The sequence below is a fragment of the Musca autumnalis genome, unplaced genomic scaffold, assembly GCF_047663935.1.
Source record: "Musca autumnalis isolate F117 unplaced genomic scaffold, ASM4766393v1 scaffold_3, whole genome shotgun sequence".
Lineage (NCBI taxonomy): Eukaryota > Metazoa > Arthropoda > Insecta > Diptera > Muscidae > Musca > Musca autumnalis.
The window spans coordinates 51617403-51634453 of record NW_027411866.1 but is presented as its reverse complement, the minus strand read 5'-3'; the positions used below and the strand labels follow the sequence as shown (position 1 = coordinate 51634453).

General features: G+C 33.5%; 1 protein-coding gene across 1 annotated transcript in view; it reads left to right on the top strand.

The window, feature by feature from the left end:
* The window catches only part of LOC141398647 (uncharacterized), a 35970-nt gene extending 34859 nt beyond the window's left edge, over positions 1 to 1111 (top strand). Inside the window, exon 3 of the mRNA XM_073976151.1 lies at positions 27 to 1111. Coding sequence (XP_073832252.1) covers positions 27 to 928 — 902 coding nt within the window. The 3' untranslated portion in view covers positions 929 to 1111. The remainder of the gene's footprint in view (positions 1 to 26) is intronic.
* Positions 1112 to 17051: the final 15940 nt, after the last annotated feature.

The following is a 17051-nucleotide window of genomic DNA, read 5'->3' as shown; positions in this document are numbered from 1 at the left end:
AAAACTGTTTTTTTTTTCTTTTTCAGTACGAAATTGCCGTGAAAGATGGCGCACAATACGCAGTAGTTTTCTGCGTTCGTTAAAACTCTCACGTACCAGTACTGGCCGGGGCAAACGAAAATATTATCTATCAAAGTATTTACAATTTCTAATACCGTATACAAAGACCCGCCTTAAGAACAGTGCCAGCATTATAGCTCAACGCAAGGCAGCTGCATCCGGTAACATTCCGCCTATGACTCGTATAAGCAATATGCCCACAGTTAGTAGTGATGATACCAAAGATTCCAGCAATTCAGCAGATGTTGCAGCCATTGCCGAAGCCGATGTTGTAGTTTCGACAAACGACGGAGCCATAGTTGGCAATAGTATAGCACAGTTACCATGGCCACAGCCTCTAAACCTACAAGCCATAAAACAGGAGAAGGATGTCGTGAGCATTGCTCCCTTACCATTAACAGCAAATGCAGCAACAACTTCAACGTCATTCAATGCAACAGCAAACTTGCCGGCGAATGGAAACAGACCCTGCATAAATAGTTCTGTGGCAGCATCATGTATACCAACGCCAACCAACAACTTAAACAGTGGCATTAAAAACCACCCCTTTAAACCAGTTACCATGGCACCCAACAACAATCCAGCCATTAGTAATTCATTTCCACATCTGACGGATAGTCGAAATTCAAGTGGTTCATTGGATTTGACAGACTTTGCTGAATGGTTTAAGTGTAGAAGTGATTATCAGCGCCATTATCAGATGACATCATCAATACCGGACGCCGATCAGTTCTTTTTAAATAGTTTACTCCCTTATCTGAAAGAGATGTCCGGCAAACAAAACAGACGTTTTCGTCAGAAGGTCGTTGCATTGATTGATAACATTCTTGATAATGCCGATGAAGTCGGAACCATCGTTTTGGAATAAGACAAACATAATATTGGATGCCGACGAAGTATTTAAATGTACATAATATTTTAAAATTTGTTAAAAAAAACAGTAGAAGCATTTTGCGTAGAATTGTTTTGTTTCATATTCATAATTAGCTCATTCACACCAAAAACTAAATGATAAAAAATAAATACCTTTGGAAATGCATACTATAGACAACATTGACAATTTTTTTGTGTTCTTATGGCAAAACCTAAATTGTTGCGTGTAGGTTATTCAAAATACATCGGGATGGAAAATTAGAAATTTCAAAAAGTACTAAAATGGTACTTTTTCGGTGAAATGGTACTTTTTTTGGAGAATATTGTTTTTCAGTTTGTAACGTATTGGTTTGTAGGCTGGCGAAGGTGGTCAAACAAGGGAGATACCACAACAGTCGGTAATGCATCCAATTCTTCCATTTTTTGCAATCACGCTACAGGTTGCAATTTTGATCGGATGGTCACGAAATTTTGGTTGCTTATGGGGGTCTCAGAGAGAAAGAGGCATATTATGTTTGGTGGTAGTCGGATTATATTCCCTAAAATAAATGTTTACCAGTGAAAAGCTTATACACAGGGGTAGTGGTATAGGGTATCACGTGGTCGGTCCCGTCCCGACTATAGCCTTTGCTCACTTGTTTTTATTATGTCAGATATGAAGCAGGCAAGGCTGCTTATGTACCCAGGCCTTAAGGGTTTATCCCTAGTTGTGCAGACCAAAAAAAAGAAACTCCTTTTTCATGAATTTCTTTTTCAAAGAAACTACAAATATTTTGAGTTGTTCTTTCTATCATCTGAAAGAGCACATCTTATACTGCACTAGCTGACCCGGGTCCGAGTTGCTTGTCCGTTTTTTGGATTCTCCGTGTATACTTTAGTAATCTATCTAGTATTTATTTAGATTTTTGAACCGAATTGACGATACTTAAGTATACTTCTTGAAACTTCATAATAGAAATCAATTTTTTGACCTAAGCCTCGTGTAATGGTTATTCCAGATATAAGATGGAAAACCTCTTTAAATATACACTCCACCATAAGAATAAATAATAATATAATTTAATATGAGATTCCGTTTGCAACACATCGAAATATTCATCGGAGACCCTATAAAGTATATATTGTTGATCGGCCTAAAATTTTAAGTCTTTATAATGGTATCCATCTGTCTGTTAAAATCAAGATACATAACATTACTCTAATGATGTTTGTTTTTGAAAATGGGTAAGAACTGTACCGATTTTCCATATCAGACATTAATGAATGATCGGAGAAAGTTCAAGTTTTCATATAGCATTCTTAGAACGGTACCTCTTGAATTTCCGCATGGAATTTCGGTATTTTCAAGGTTTTAGCCAAATAATTCAACCGAAATTGATATAATTTGGTATTTAGTCTCCCTAGGAGGCATAATACATTTCCGCAAAGTACTGTAGTCATATGTATACGTTTTCATATAGTCTCCATAGAACGGTACCTCTCGATATCGGTATTTTATTTTCTAACGGAAATGGCTGACATTTGGTATTTAGTCTTCGTTAAATATTCCCGCAGGGAATGATCGGTACAGATCCACGTTTCGATATAGCTCCCATATAACGTTTCCTCCCGATTTACGGTATTTTGAAGGTGTCAGTCACTTTATCTAACCGAAATGGCTGACATTGAAGCTTCAAAACTGGTTCCCAGAAATTTGTCGGTATACGTCCACTATGTGATATAGCCTCCATAAAACGGTACCTTCCGATGTTCTTTTGAAGGTTTTAGCCACATTATTGTCAATCTTGAAGAATTATATGTAGGAAAGCAGTAAAAATCATTTAATTTTTTATGTCACACAACTAATATTTAAAGGTAAATGAAATCACAATACCATAATTCACAATCATTGCAAATATTGTTTTCTCTGATATTTAACCAGTGGCCATCCTTGAAATTTTTTTTGAAAATTTCAGAAAAATAGATTTTGTGGTTTTGTAGATATAACAAATGTAATAAAGTTGACGTGATCGGATCTTTAGGTTCCAAACATGTACATAAGGTCAGAGACACAACCACTATTGTCCCGCAAAATAATATTAAAAAAAAAAACAATACATTCGTATTTTTATACCCTCCGCATTTATGCTAACGAGCGTAAATACACTTTCATACGGGCAAAATGTGCCTCATCAAAATAATGGTTCTAGACCCCAAGTATGTTTGGACGAAATGTGTTTCAGACAATTTGGAGTTGATTTAGCCATGTCCGTCCGTCTGTCTGTCTGTCTGGATGGAGCGCACGATATCTCTCGAACGGATCAACCAAAGTTTGGCTTTCGTAATATTTTGGACAAACTTAGTTAAAGTTCGATGATGGGTTATATCGGTTCACTCCTTCCGGTACCTCCCCCACAAAAGTTCGGAAAATTTGTGCGGACGATAACTCTTGAAGGAAGTAACCGATTTGGTCCATAATTTGCACATCAAGAAATTTCTACCAGACTTAGATGAGGTTCCAATATGGACTCAGTCGGTACCTCCCACACAAAATTTCGGAAAAGTTCAGTTTGGGACCTGCTCTCGAATCGCTTTGGTTTTTTTTGTAGCAACCTGTATTCACCCCTCATACGACGGTATAAGTTTCATCAGGGGCAAGTCCACACTTCCTGAGAAAATAGCCTGAAAGGTTCAAAAATCCCATTTAACACCGTGTGTATTGGTTGGAGCGCAAGATAACTCTCGAACGGATCTGCCGTTCGTAATATTTTGTGCAAACTTAGTTTAAGTTCGAAGATAAGCCATATCGGTCCACTCCTTCAGGTACCTCCCCCACAAAAGTTAAAAAATGTTCTTAAAAATTATGCGCACGATAACTCTTGATGACAGTAACCAATTTGGTCCATACATCCTAATATATCTACCAGATATAGATCAGGTTCGAATATGGACTATATTTGTCCACTCCTGCGGGCACCTCCCACACAAAATTTTGGACGAATTCACTTTAAGACCTGCTCGAATCACTTTGATTTTTTCTTGAAGCAACTTGCGTTCGCTGCCTTAATTACTTCAGTAAAACTTTTTTCAAGGGCAAGTCCACACTTCTTGATAAAACCCCCTATGGTACCATATGTAGTGGCTGGAGAGCTCGAATATTTCTTCGAATATTAGATGAAATTCGAAGGTGGCGCTTATAGGTCCACTCCTTCCGGTACCTCCCCCACAGAAGTTCGAAAATATTCGCAAAATGATACGCGCGATTTCTCATAGACGTAGCAACCGATTTGGTCCAAATGTTGGATCTCTAAATATTGTCGAAACTTAGTTTATGTTCAAATTTGGGCCCTGTCTGTCCAATCCAACATTTTTGTGTGGTTAGACGATCCTTTGGACATTTTACCGAAGGTTTTCCTAGTGGCCCTGTTTACAGCGATATTATGTTTTTCGTAGGCTAGTGTGATAAAAAGCCCTATCTATCGATATCCCCGCAAATTTTTGAGCTTTAATCCAATTCATACTTTTGTCGGTTCATACGCCCAAAATTTTTAAAAATTTTCAATCCACACAGGCTGATACTTTTTCACTTGTTTCAAATATTAAGTTATTAAAAATAGTATAGAACTCCATCCGTTCCGAAATTCAAAGAAATCTGAAACCTATTTTCACCAGTGCCACCGTTGTACTTTTTTTTGAACATTCAAAATCGGTTTGAGTCTATACAAAACGTACAAACATTGATATTTATAAATAAGAAGAAGATGAATTTCTTCTAAAAATTAAGCTGTTTGAAAAATATATAACTCCTAAGACTTTAGACGGGTCTGCAAGAAGAACGAAGCCTTTTGAAAGCCGCCAGAAACCGAAGCTTTTCGATAATTTAATAAAAATGCCATTTAATTGTGTAATATGTAGTTTTAGAAATTAGTTAAGTTAATATTTGCTCTGTTTCAGAACCTGCAAGAAGCTACTTTTTTTTACTACGATAACACTTTTTCCTTTACGTTATCACACGGTGCTCTTGAAACAATTTTAAATGGAAGGTGCTTACACCTTGGAAGTTTTTGCGGATTCTGAAACTACAATGTTCATAGATGAGAAAAATCAAAAAACAAAAAAATCGCCAGAGCGCTTTTTAAATAAATCGCGATATAAGTTGACATTTTTAGGGGTTGTTTAGGTTTTTACGATTTTGCTTAGAAACCGCAAGTCGAATTAAAATGGGACTAAAGAAAATGTTGTTGCTATGAAAATTCTCTACAAGATCGACGTTAATGGTATTTTCGTAGTTTTTACCATTTTTGAGATATAGAAGTTCAAATTGGGACAATTCAAATTCAATTCAATTCTGTATCGCCCCCTTATAAAACAATGTCATGAAGGGTGCGCCTTAACTAACTTTTGATGAAAACCGCTTACACAGGGGAAGTTTTTGTGAATTCTGAAACAGTAATGTTCATAGATGAGAAAAATCCAAAAACAAGAAAAAATCGCTGTAGGGATTTTTAAATAAATCGCGGTCAAAATTCGCATTTTTAGGTGTTTTATAGGTTTTCACGATTTTGCTTGGAAACCGCAAGTCCAATCGAAATGGAGCTAAAGAAAATGTTGTAGCTGTGAAAATTCTGAAGAGGATAGTCGTTTATTATTTGTTCCCAGCCTGTACCATTTTTGAGATAAAGAAGCTCAGTTTAAATTTTTAGATTTTTTGTTAGGGTTTCACGATTTTGCTTGAATACGGTAAGTCTTATCGATATGGGACCTGAGAAAATCTTAAAGCTGTGAAAATTCTCTACAAGACTGGTTTTAGTAACTTATCCTAAGTTGTACCATTTTTTTTAGATATATGAGTTTAAGTTGGGAATTTGCAGTCATCACATCTTCTCTATTATATAAAACTCAAATGACGTTCGTACGTGAATCAAAAACTCTACCAATTTACAACCGATTTGTTTCGCGTTTGTCTTAAAATGTTCGTATTTATCCAAGGAAGGATCTAGGAAAATATATTTTGAAGAAAGATTGCCAGAGAATATGGTCTGAAAATATTCGTATTTTTCCAAGGAAAGATCTGATGTATTTTATTTTTGAGATATCGCGAAAATTTGCAAAAATATATTTTGAAGAGGGATTTTCAGAGAATAATGCTGCATAGTATATAATATATAAATCATTGAAATTCCACGTTGATCTGGAGATATAGCATAGGTATCGGAGGTATCTCCAAAAAAAAAATGTTAAAGTTGTAGGCGGATATCTTTAGAACGGTAATAGATTTAGTGTCTAAAATGTGGATGTGTAGCGGAAAATGATTTAGACGTAAGTATGCTAAATTATATTGAAATTTGCATATACATAGCTCCCATAAATATTTTCGGCCGATTTCATGTATTTGATGCACCAAACATGCTATGTATATCCAATTTCAATGAATGTTCATCGCGCAATTTTTCCCACATATGTAAATGTTTTTTGAACAGTAAGATGCAGCTGAAGGCACACTTTGGCCGCTGAGTGAAAAGTGGAAAAATCGCTACGTATTGATAAAGATGCACTCGCTGTATCTGAATTTATACTTTTATTAACTTTTTTTTTTTTTCTTTGGTTGTAATTTTAATATTACTTTCTATTTCATAATCCTATTGTTTATCAAAGTAAGTAAATACACTTTCGGGTTTGTCATCGCATTTTCCCTAAAGAAATTTCAGCAAAGTCCGTCAGTCCTTGCATCGAAATTTAGCGAAATAGTAGAATAACTCCCAAAAATGTTTTTTTTTTCTATTTTTCGTATTAAACAAAAAATATATTTTTGAAATAATATTCCAAAAATAAGTTTTCATGTTTTGTTGTTGCTCTAATATGGCTGTTCTAAATCCTATCTTTAAAATTTTGGTCTCATATTTTTCTACGCGTTGTCTAGAATCTGTATGTATTTTTAATTTATTTTTTCGGGTTTTATTTGGACTCTAAATTAGAATAAATTAAATATACTCCACGATTTTTTCAGTATTTCTTGATTTTCCGCGAAAATAGAAATACATTTAGTAAATATTTAGGCATCTACGGATAAATATTAAATGCTGTTAACGCTTTATATATACATTTTCTTATTACAGCAAAAATGGAATTTTTAAATATTTTTTCTTATGCAAAATCAATTTCTATATTTCTCCGCATATTTCTAACGCGCTTTCGTGTTTGCATTATGTAGTGTCAACTAACATTCTATACGCACCAGCTGCGATTGACTTTTTCATTCATCTCTATGTCAATTTTTATTTTAATAGATTTTAGTTTCCATTTTATTCAAACAATTTGCGTGGAAACTTATGCGAAAATAGTTTAAAAAACGTGAGATTGGTCTAAATTGTAAGTGATTATTATTAGCTTCGATTTGCTACTTTTATTTTCAGCATGGTTTTGGAAAATCTAATATGAAGACGCTAAAGGAACGACCGGATATGCTGCCGGAATCATTGTAATTTTTGGGGAATCAAGAATCACGTCATTTTGTATACAACATTTTAAAATATAACGAATGAAGAGCATTGATTCAAAATGACTAACCGTTACTATTGATATGATTATCATCATTATTTTCTGTGGCTAAAAAAAAATGAATTATGAAAAAATCTGATAAAATTCTTCATTCTGTTGTTATGTCCACATTGCGTAGGATATACTGCAATAATATGTATTTGCCAATGTCTGTTCGTAAGCGACTTGCTTTTGCTTTGTTGATGTCTCGGCTTAGCTACTGCATTGAGGTTATTTCTGGCACTAACCAAGGGAATTAGAAGAGGATTGAGAAGCTTTACAAAATGGTTTTGCGCTTTGTTTATAAATTGAAGCGTCGGGACCATGTCACGAGCTACTCTCTAAATTTTTTGGGGGTACCGTTTAACAGTTACGTTAGTCAACGTTTAGTGATAACGTTTTACAAGATGATTTGTACTAATTGCCCCGATTTATTGCTTAAAAAATTTCACTTTTCCCATTCAACGCGACATACACTGCTAATTATACCTCGATTTACCTCTTCGATATTTGAGCGATCGTATATTATTAGAGTTGCACGTATTTGGAACCAGCTTCCTCCATTATTGCGCACATTTTCGTACACGGTACGTGTATTTAAACAAAAATATACAGATTTTGTTTTAAATCAGGTCTGATAAGTTATCCACAATAGGGGCACCAAGTATAGTAGTTCTCTTAGTTGATTTATATATTTTGTATGCTTATTACTGTTAACATATATATACATTTTTTTCCTCAGTTTGGATTTTTTATACATTGGGGGGGAACCAAATTCTTGGTCTTAAATTGTTAAGTTTACATTTAATATTAATTGCTTGAAATCATGTTGTATGATCCATTGAATTAAAGTAGAACTTACTGTAATGTAATTATTTGGCTGCCTTTAGCTTTTGCATTATTAAGTAAATAAAAATGAAATGAAATGAAATGAAAATTGTCATTTCAACACAACATTGAACTGATACTGGTATTGAGAAATGATTCTAGAAGGACACTGAATAAAAAGGCTTCAAAAATACTTCATATCTGCAATAATGTGCGTATAATAACAAGTTATCGCACTCCGCATTTGTTTTCTAGCAGTTCACATCGAGATGCCTGATGAGCTGAACTAACCCACCAGCGAATCGATCGTAGCATATATATAGTTGGGTGCGTGGTACTTCGCGGATTTCTATTTCTACAATGTCGCTTCCGGGTATGGTAAGCGGTTTATCATATGGCGAAGGTCCCCTACAGGATGTTATATTTGACTCAATATAAGAGTGAGAAATGTCAATGTTGGTTAGAGAAATGTTATGTTGATATATGTATATAGCCACGAAAAAATTGGACGGGCAGATTCGGGGGAACCAATGACTCTCAAAGAACCCAAATATTAAATGCAGTATTTTATGAATCAGCACTATTAGATCGGGTTTAACTTCTTAGGTATCGTTTTCAATGTAATTCACAATGCTGCAATAGGCAAAGCGGAAGTTGCAGTGGTAGGTACCGCGAGGGGACACTAATCTTCAATATTGTATTTGTTGATCACTATTTCTGAGGAATCATTCGAAGTTGTCCTAGCAATTGCATTATTAAAAGTAAAAACTTCGAAGTCAATAGAAATCGTAATTATAATAAGCGTGCAATTATATTTGGGAATGACTTAACCAATGCTACAGGCATTAACACGAACACATTGTCATCGAAGTAATTAGGTGAATAGGAAACAGAAACTGTTGGTCTGTTCCAAAACTGCAAGAGTCTACTAATTTGTAATATTTTTTCCGATAACTTTAATGTTATCGTAGAAAAATAGTAGTGGAACAAAGCATATATTTTACTTATGGCATATCTAAATCATTATCGAAGTAAAAATAATCAATACCATAGATGGAATATGCACTTGGAAAAAAATATTACCATGAATAAAATAATTTAAATATTAAAAAATTTGTAACATTAAATGTTAATAAATGTATAGTCATTCCTTCGTATATTATCTTAGTCGGGGTAGCGAAGCACACCGGGTTCAGCTAGTTGTTTTATAAGGGGGCGATACAGAATTGAATTGAATTTGAATTGTCCCAATTTGAACTTCCATATCTCAAAAACGGTAAAACCGACGAGAATACCATAAAGATCAATCTTGTAGAGAATTTTCATAGCTACAACATTTTTTTCAGTCCCATTTTGATAGGACTTGCGGTTTCTAAGCAAAATCGTGAAAACCTAAACAACACCTAAAAATGTCAACTTAAATCGAGATTTATTTAAAAAGCGCTCCGGCGATTTTTTTTTTGTTTTTTGATTTTTCTCATCTATAAACATTGTAGTTTCAGAATCCACAAAAACTTCCGAGGTGTAAGCACCTTCCATTTAAAATTGTTTCAAGAGCACCGTGTGCAGTATTGAAACAGACCATATAGTAGTTGAATGATCGAGAACATCCGAATACGTATTGGCAGATAAAGAAGAAGAAGAAGTACTTTTGTTATTGAAGATAGATTTTATCGGTCCATGTTTTAAATAGACTCCAAAAAAACTTACCATATTTTCGGAATTTTGAAGGTTTGGAATTTAGATGTATACCACTATGTTGTCGAAAATTGTCGATATAGGTCCATAGTGCCCGTAGAATAATATCGCCATATTTCCATATTTTGGTGGTTTTAGCAGCAATGTACAATAGAGACGTATGCAATTTTGATCTTGGTCTTTTGTCGAGGTACAAACATTTCTTACCGAATATGTTCGTTGAAACTCCACGTTGATGCTTGGACTTCCTAACATTTCTTACAGAAAAAAATTGGTAAATATCCATGTTTTGAAGCAGGAAACACGGCAAATTTAACACTGTACTCTGTGTATTCTTGATCACCTATATACCTATGATTGGCGTAATTTCAAATCCTATGACTGGCGGTTAGGCCGGGGCGATTTGAAAACCTTAATGGGCCCTTCGCGTTTCTTATTCCTGTCCTCGTTTTTTGAACATTTTGGCACATAACAGCAAAACCATTGAGATTTTCGATCGAACACAAGGACAACAAAAAAACTATAACTGAATTTCTCACAATTTTCAAAATAAATATTGAACAAAACAAAAAAAAAAAAACATTATATTTTTGAAAATTATGAGAAATTCAGTTATAGTTTTTTTTGTGAGGGTTTTCAGACTAAAACCACTATAACTTAGCCATTTGTTAACCAATTTAAGAATCAATCAATAGAAATTCGTTGTGAAGAAAAGAAGATATGTCCGTTTAAATTTGAAAATGTAAGAAACCCAGATTTTCACTACTTTTACCGTTATAAAAAAATAAAACGAATTGATACAAACGAACTAAAGCTATTGTCGTTGTCCATGGATCCCAACACGATATAATTTTGCATCAGAACGCTTCAATATTTTTCTGGTCAACTTTTGTAGCACAGTGCCATTTATCGACATTTTTCGAAAAGTCTGCACCTTCTCAAGGCCAAAACTGCCTGAAGGAGCGTTCCAATGCCCCGGCCTACTGGCAACAAAAACAAGTATAACATAATTTTATGTCACCATATTGGAACATAACATTATGTTAGACCTCCGTTATGTTAGACCTCTGCCGATATATAGTAGCAATGTAAATGTCCCATCTTGTTATATTTTATGTCTTTGAATATAAGGTGTAAGTGATAATCATACGGTTTTGAACTTTTTTTATAAACTGAATTGTCAGAATATATTAGGATCTACCCCGAATATTCTAATATTTAATAAATAGACTTCCAATCTGTTCTACTCAGTGCCGCATAATAAATATATGAAGTGTAGAATGTATCACTTTATGTACAGAGTAATTTCGATGCCAATTCAAATTAAATTTTTAATCTTTTTATTTATTTCCTGTAAATTTTTCTGAACTATTTTGGAAAGATCCTAGTATTCAAATGTTGCTATTGACATTTAATTCCCATAAAACCATGTTGTTATTGTAATTGTAAATATGGACTAATAATGACAATTTTAAATATTTGATTTTCGTAAAAAAAAAAGAATTTTTATTGATAAAACTGAAACATAAAATGTCACTTACAGTTTGTGCCTATATGCTTTTCGCTGAAAATAGAAAAAAGGTGAACAAATAAATAAGTCAACAACAAAAGCCTCCAACGAAATGTGAAGAAACAATTAACTTTCTTCAAGATATATTTTTGCATATTTTCGCGGATTTTTCGCGATATCTCAAAAATAAAATACGTCAGATCTTTCGTTGGATAAATATAAACATTTTAAGACAAACGCGAAGCAAATCGTTTGGAAATTGGTCGAGTTTTTGATTAACGTACGAACGCCATTTGAGTTTTATATAATAGACTAGCTGAACCCGGTACGCTTCGCTACCCCGACCAAGATAAAATATAATGGAATGCTATACTTATATTGAAATTATTCTTTAAAATACTTTAATACATAAATATAGAAGATATGAAGGCTTTGGGTATTTTTTGTATGGTGCAGGTACTAAGACTCCTGCTAAATCCCTTCCTACTATAACTACACCTAAGTGGGTGACATTTGCAAATGTCATATCGTCACCATAAATGTCCCCTTTAAAGAAGATAATTAAATTAGGAATAACGTTAAGATTGAATTTTTCCAAGGTCATATATCAAGCTGTTGTGACACCTTAAATTACTATTAGGATAACTCCCACTTGCATTGACAATGAGGATAAGGACATGTCTTAAGTAAATAAAGGTAACTGTTTCCCCTTCGCCCATCCCACCTAAGAAGTCTCTCAGATATATGATATTTAATAATTTTAGCCTTTATTTTTTCCAACTAAAAGTACACGCATACTAAAATGATGACTTCTACTGACTTCAAAGACACTTCCTTAAATAATGAATCAGAGATTCAATATTTTGTTATTATTCCTTATCTCTACTCATGTGATATTTTATAACAAAAGGATGACCTGAAATCTGAACGGTTTTCAAAATATTTTTTCGAACATTTTTTAGTCCAAATTCTGCACACAATTTACAAATCTCGGCCGATTTCAATATAACTAATATATAGTCCCAATTCATTCACACTTAAAAACTTCATTGAAATTGGACATTCATAGCGTGTTGGTGCATCAGATACCTCATATCGGCCAAAATTTTATATGAGAGCTACATCCAAATCTGGACCGATTTCGATATATTTTGGCACATTTATTTGTAGGCAAAATTTCGTAACATATTCCAAAATTTATTGCAATCGGGCATATATTGCATGTTTCGTGCGTCAAATAGATTAAAAGAAAATTTAATAAAATATAGCTTTTTTAAGAACGACTTTATGCCGTAATGGCGAAATGAAAGAAATAACTACTTTTTTACACCGCTATGTGGTATTTTCGATATTTGTAAAATATACTAAAAATGTATGACCCTAGTTCATATTTTTTTAATCTGCATAAAATGCAGATTAAACCCGAAGGCTTTCGATAATTGAATAAAAACGTATTTAAATAATTTTAACAATTAGTTAAGTTTATTATAGTAACACGAAATTATAATTGTATAATCGGGAACATTCGAATACAAATTGAATTGTAAAATATGATTTTATCGTTCGTTGTTTTAAAATAGACTCCATAGAACAGTGCCATATTTTCGGTTTTTTGAAGGTTTGGAAATTAGATGTATACCACTATGTTGTAGAAAATTGTTGGTATAGACTTATAGTGTCCGTAAAACAATACCTACATATTTTCGATATTTTGTTGGTGTTAGGCACATTGTACAATAAAAGCGTGTGCAATATTTATCTTGATCTTCGGTCGAGGTACAAACATTTCTTGCCGAAGATGTTCGGCGAAGCTCCATGTTTCGGCATAGCACCCATAGAACGACACCGCCCGAAAGCGGTATTTTTGGTGTTGAGCATCAATCACTGCGCTGTGGGTATTCTTGATCACCTATATACCATTGATTGCGGTAATTTCGAATTTTCAGACTCGTGGTACCGGAATATGAACACAACCACATAAAAGATGTTTTGTCGTTACTTACGGTTACAAAATTAACATCGGAATGTATTTGGTTTCCCAAATAATAAAACAAAAAAATGTAAACTTGAATATAAACATTTTAAGACAATCGCGAAACAAAACAGTGGTAAATTGGTCGAATTTTTGATCCACGTACGAACGACATTTGAGTTTTATATAATAGAAGTGGCGACATTGAAATATGATAGAACATGTAGCAACCACATAATAAGCTTTTGTCGTTACTTACGGTCACAAAATTAACACCGAAATATATTTACTTTCGGAAATGTAGATATTTTCTTACTAAACCAATAATAATAATAATAATTGCCTCTCTCGAAACCACTAATAATCGTTGACAATATGTATCTTTTTAATTTCTTTTAAATAATTTCAATGTAAATTAAATTGATTGTCGTAAATAAAACATTTTAGAACTTTCAAATATTGATAAAAACATAAAATATCACAATTTGTGCATATTAGGAAAAGTCAGAAATTTTTAATATTCCATTTGAAAAAAATTAAAAAAATTGTCGTTATGGCGGTCACAATTCCGATTATTAGAAAATATCTTATAAAAACGCTATTCATTACATCGAGAAACATTTTTAATTTATATCTTCCTACATACTATATGTTTACTGAGGTCCCATAACTTTAGTAAAAAAGTTGTAAATATTCGTAGAAATTAGGAAATAATTCAAACCAATTGGTAGTTTGCAACTTGTTTTAATAAAATTCAAGCTGTTTATGCATCCGAAAAATATATAAAAATATGTACGTAATCTAAACATCGGGAAGATTCAAATGAAAATGAAAACTATACAAATCCGTTTAGTGGTTTGCATATTATAGGAAAAACGAACAAATATATTGAGGAAAATTATAAAATTTTTGTTAGAGAAAATATCTATTAAAATTTATTTTGTGAGTTAGTTGAAGAAAATGGTCGGAGTTATTCTTCTATTTTAGTACAATTTTACATTTCAAAAATCACATTTTTTATTATATTCACTTCTCGAATACACGCTAACATCTAACGGAAGATCAAGTTCAAATAGATTTTGGGTTCCTTAAAATGGTGTATAATCTTGAAATAAAACTCTATCGGGTAATGTTCATTTTGAAATGCGTGTGAATCGCGAAATCCTCAAAATAGCTTGATGTGCATGTGTTTTACCAATACACCGAATTCTTCTCTTTTAATTTGTACACATTTGCCAGGATTTACTTTGGCCGCTAAGATTTAGCATCACCTGCAGCGTAGTGTGCAAACAACGGTATAAAGCTTATAATTTGCACAAAGTTCATACACTTTTTATGCGCATCCGATTTCACTATCATCCAAGAAAAAAAAAACATCGATCTAAACCTATTTCGATAAAATCCACCAAGAACCGTGGATGTAGCATCACACACTATTTTTGGGATAAATCGGATACAGCTCCCATGCCACTACATTTTTTAAACCACTGTTTTCGCAAAAACGCGAGTGATGTGCCAGTTTCTTCTTTGAAAAGGGAACGATCCACAGAAAACGCGACTAAATCCGCGATATTTCCAAAAACATTTTACGCACATTTTTCGGTGTTTGCAGTTGCTGTTTTCGCTGTTCTTGTGGATGGATTTTCACGATTTATGATTTATATGATCCGGACCGTCAAAAAACTAAAATATCTTGGGGTCCCAGCACAATCAAACGGATATTGTAAATACTGTACCCCAAAAATAGGGGTTTTCGGAAAAATATCGCACTAAATTTTGGCCTTTGTCAGTGGATTACTCTGATGCTGTCTGGGCTACATGGTCAATATACATAAGGGGGATGCAGTGGAAATTTTGAAATGTGATACATTAGAAGTGTAATCTTCATTCAGTGGAAATTTTGAAATGTGATACATTAGAAGTGTAATCTTCATTTTTATTCTTCTACTTTTACTTTGGACAGATATCCGTTATTTAAACGTTATTTAAAATAACAACGTAAAAAAATCGTTTGCTTCAACGTGTTTTTATTCATTTAGCGGTCATAGCTTCCGCGAAAATTGACTTTTTAGGCACATTTGTGAGCGTTAATTAAAAACACTTCGTTTGATGCAACTATGGTCATATTTCGTGGTACACTGCAATATTTCGCGAACTATAACTGTGCAAACCTTGGGTTCATCAATGTTAAATTTTCGTCATATACACTTTTCGCTATAAATTTGAAAAAGTTGGAAATAAGCAAGTGGACAGCAAAAGCCTCCAACAAAATGTGGAGAAACAGTTAACTTTCTTCAAAATATATTTTTGCAAATGTTAGCGGATTTTTTTGCGCTAAAAAATTGAAAAAGGTGGAAATAAGCAAGTCGACAACAAAAGCCTGCAACGAAATGTGAGGAAAGAATGAACTTTCTTCAAAATATATTTTTGCAAATTTTAGCGGATTTTTCGCGATATCTCAAAAATAAAATACGTCAGATCCTTCCTCGGATAAATACGAACATTTTACGACAAACGCGAAACAAATCGGTCGTAAATTGGTCGAGTTTTTGATTCACGTACGAACGTCATTTGAGTTTTATATAATAGAAGAAGATAGCTGAACCCGGTGCGCTTCGCTACCCCTTTAGATTGATATGCATTTGAAATCAAATTCAAAAATTTAAAGTAAAGTATTTATTGTAATGCTTTAGGATATACAATGTTTTTTTGTTTTTCCTTCAGGAGAGTAAACAAACAAATCGGCCGGTCTATCAACACGTGGACATGCAACGTAGAGCTAACCATGAGAAAAGCAAGAACATGCTAAATTTAGGCCGCATACCCGAAGAGTCTGTCCTTGGGATTTATTTATAGTCATTGCAAATGCCAAACGTACAGGAAACTGCAATCTTTAAAAATTGAAGGGCGTTTCTGTTGCTATTAGCAACATCAGTACATCTGAACCTATATACTTCCCAGTAATAATCGTTGCCTCAATTAAATAGTTATGTAGTTTTTTTTATTGTTAACCTTGTACCATTGCAAATGCGAGGTGGGTCTATGTTTCTTAATAAAATAATAGGAACACCAACTTTTAGCACTAAATTATGTGGTTTAAAGCCTGGAAGATCCAACGAATTTAGGAATTCAACTGGATAGGTAACCGCGTCGTCTTCAGTTGCCACAGTATCAATGGATTTGTACGTTCGTGCATTTCCTGAAATTCTATTGACTGAAATTCTTTCAATATAATTTACCAATTTGTTTTGTAGACCAATTTCAGCCTCATATTCCAAATTTCATTGAAAGTGGGCTTACATAGCGTGTTTGGTGCATCAAATACATGAAATCGGCCAAAAATATATATGGGAGCTATATGTAAATCTGAACCGATTTCAATATAATTTGACAATTTTTTTTTTGTAGATCAATTTCCGCCACATATTTCAAATTTCATTGAAATTGGACATACATAAGGTGTTTATTGCATAAAATACATGAAATCGGCCAAAAATATATGTTATGCTATGTATGGAGCATAACATGGTACTTTTGTATGGTGCAGGAGGTAACGCTCCTCTTAAAATAGGTACTCTTACGTAGGTCACATTT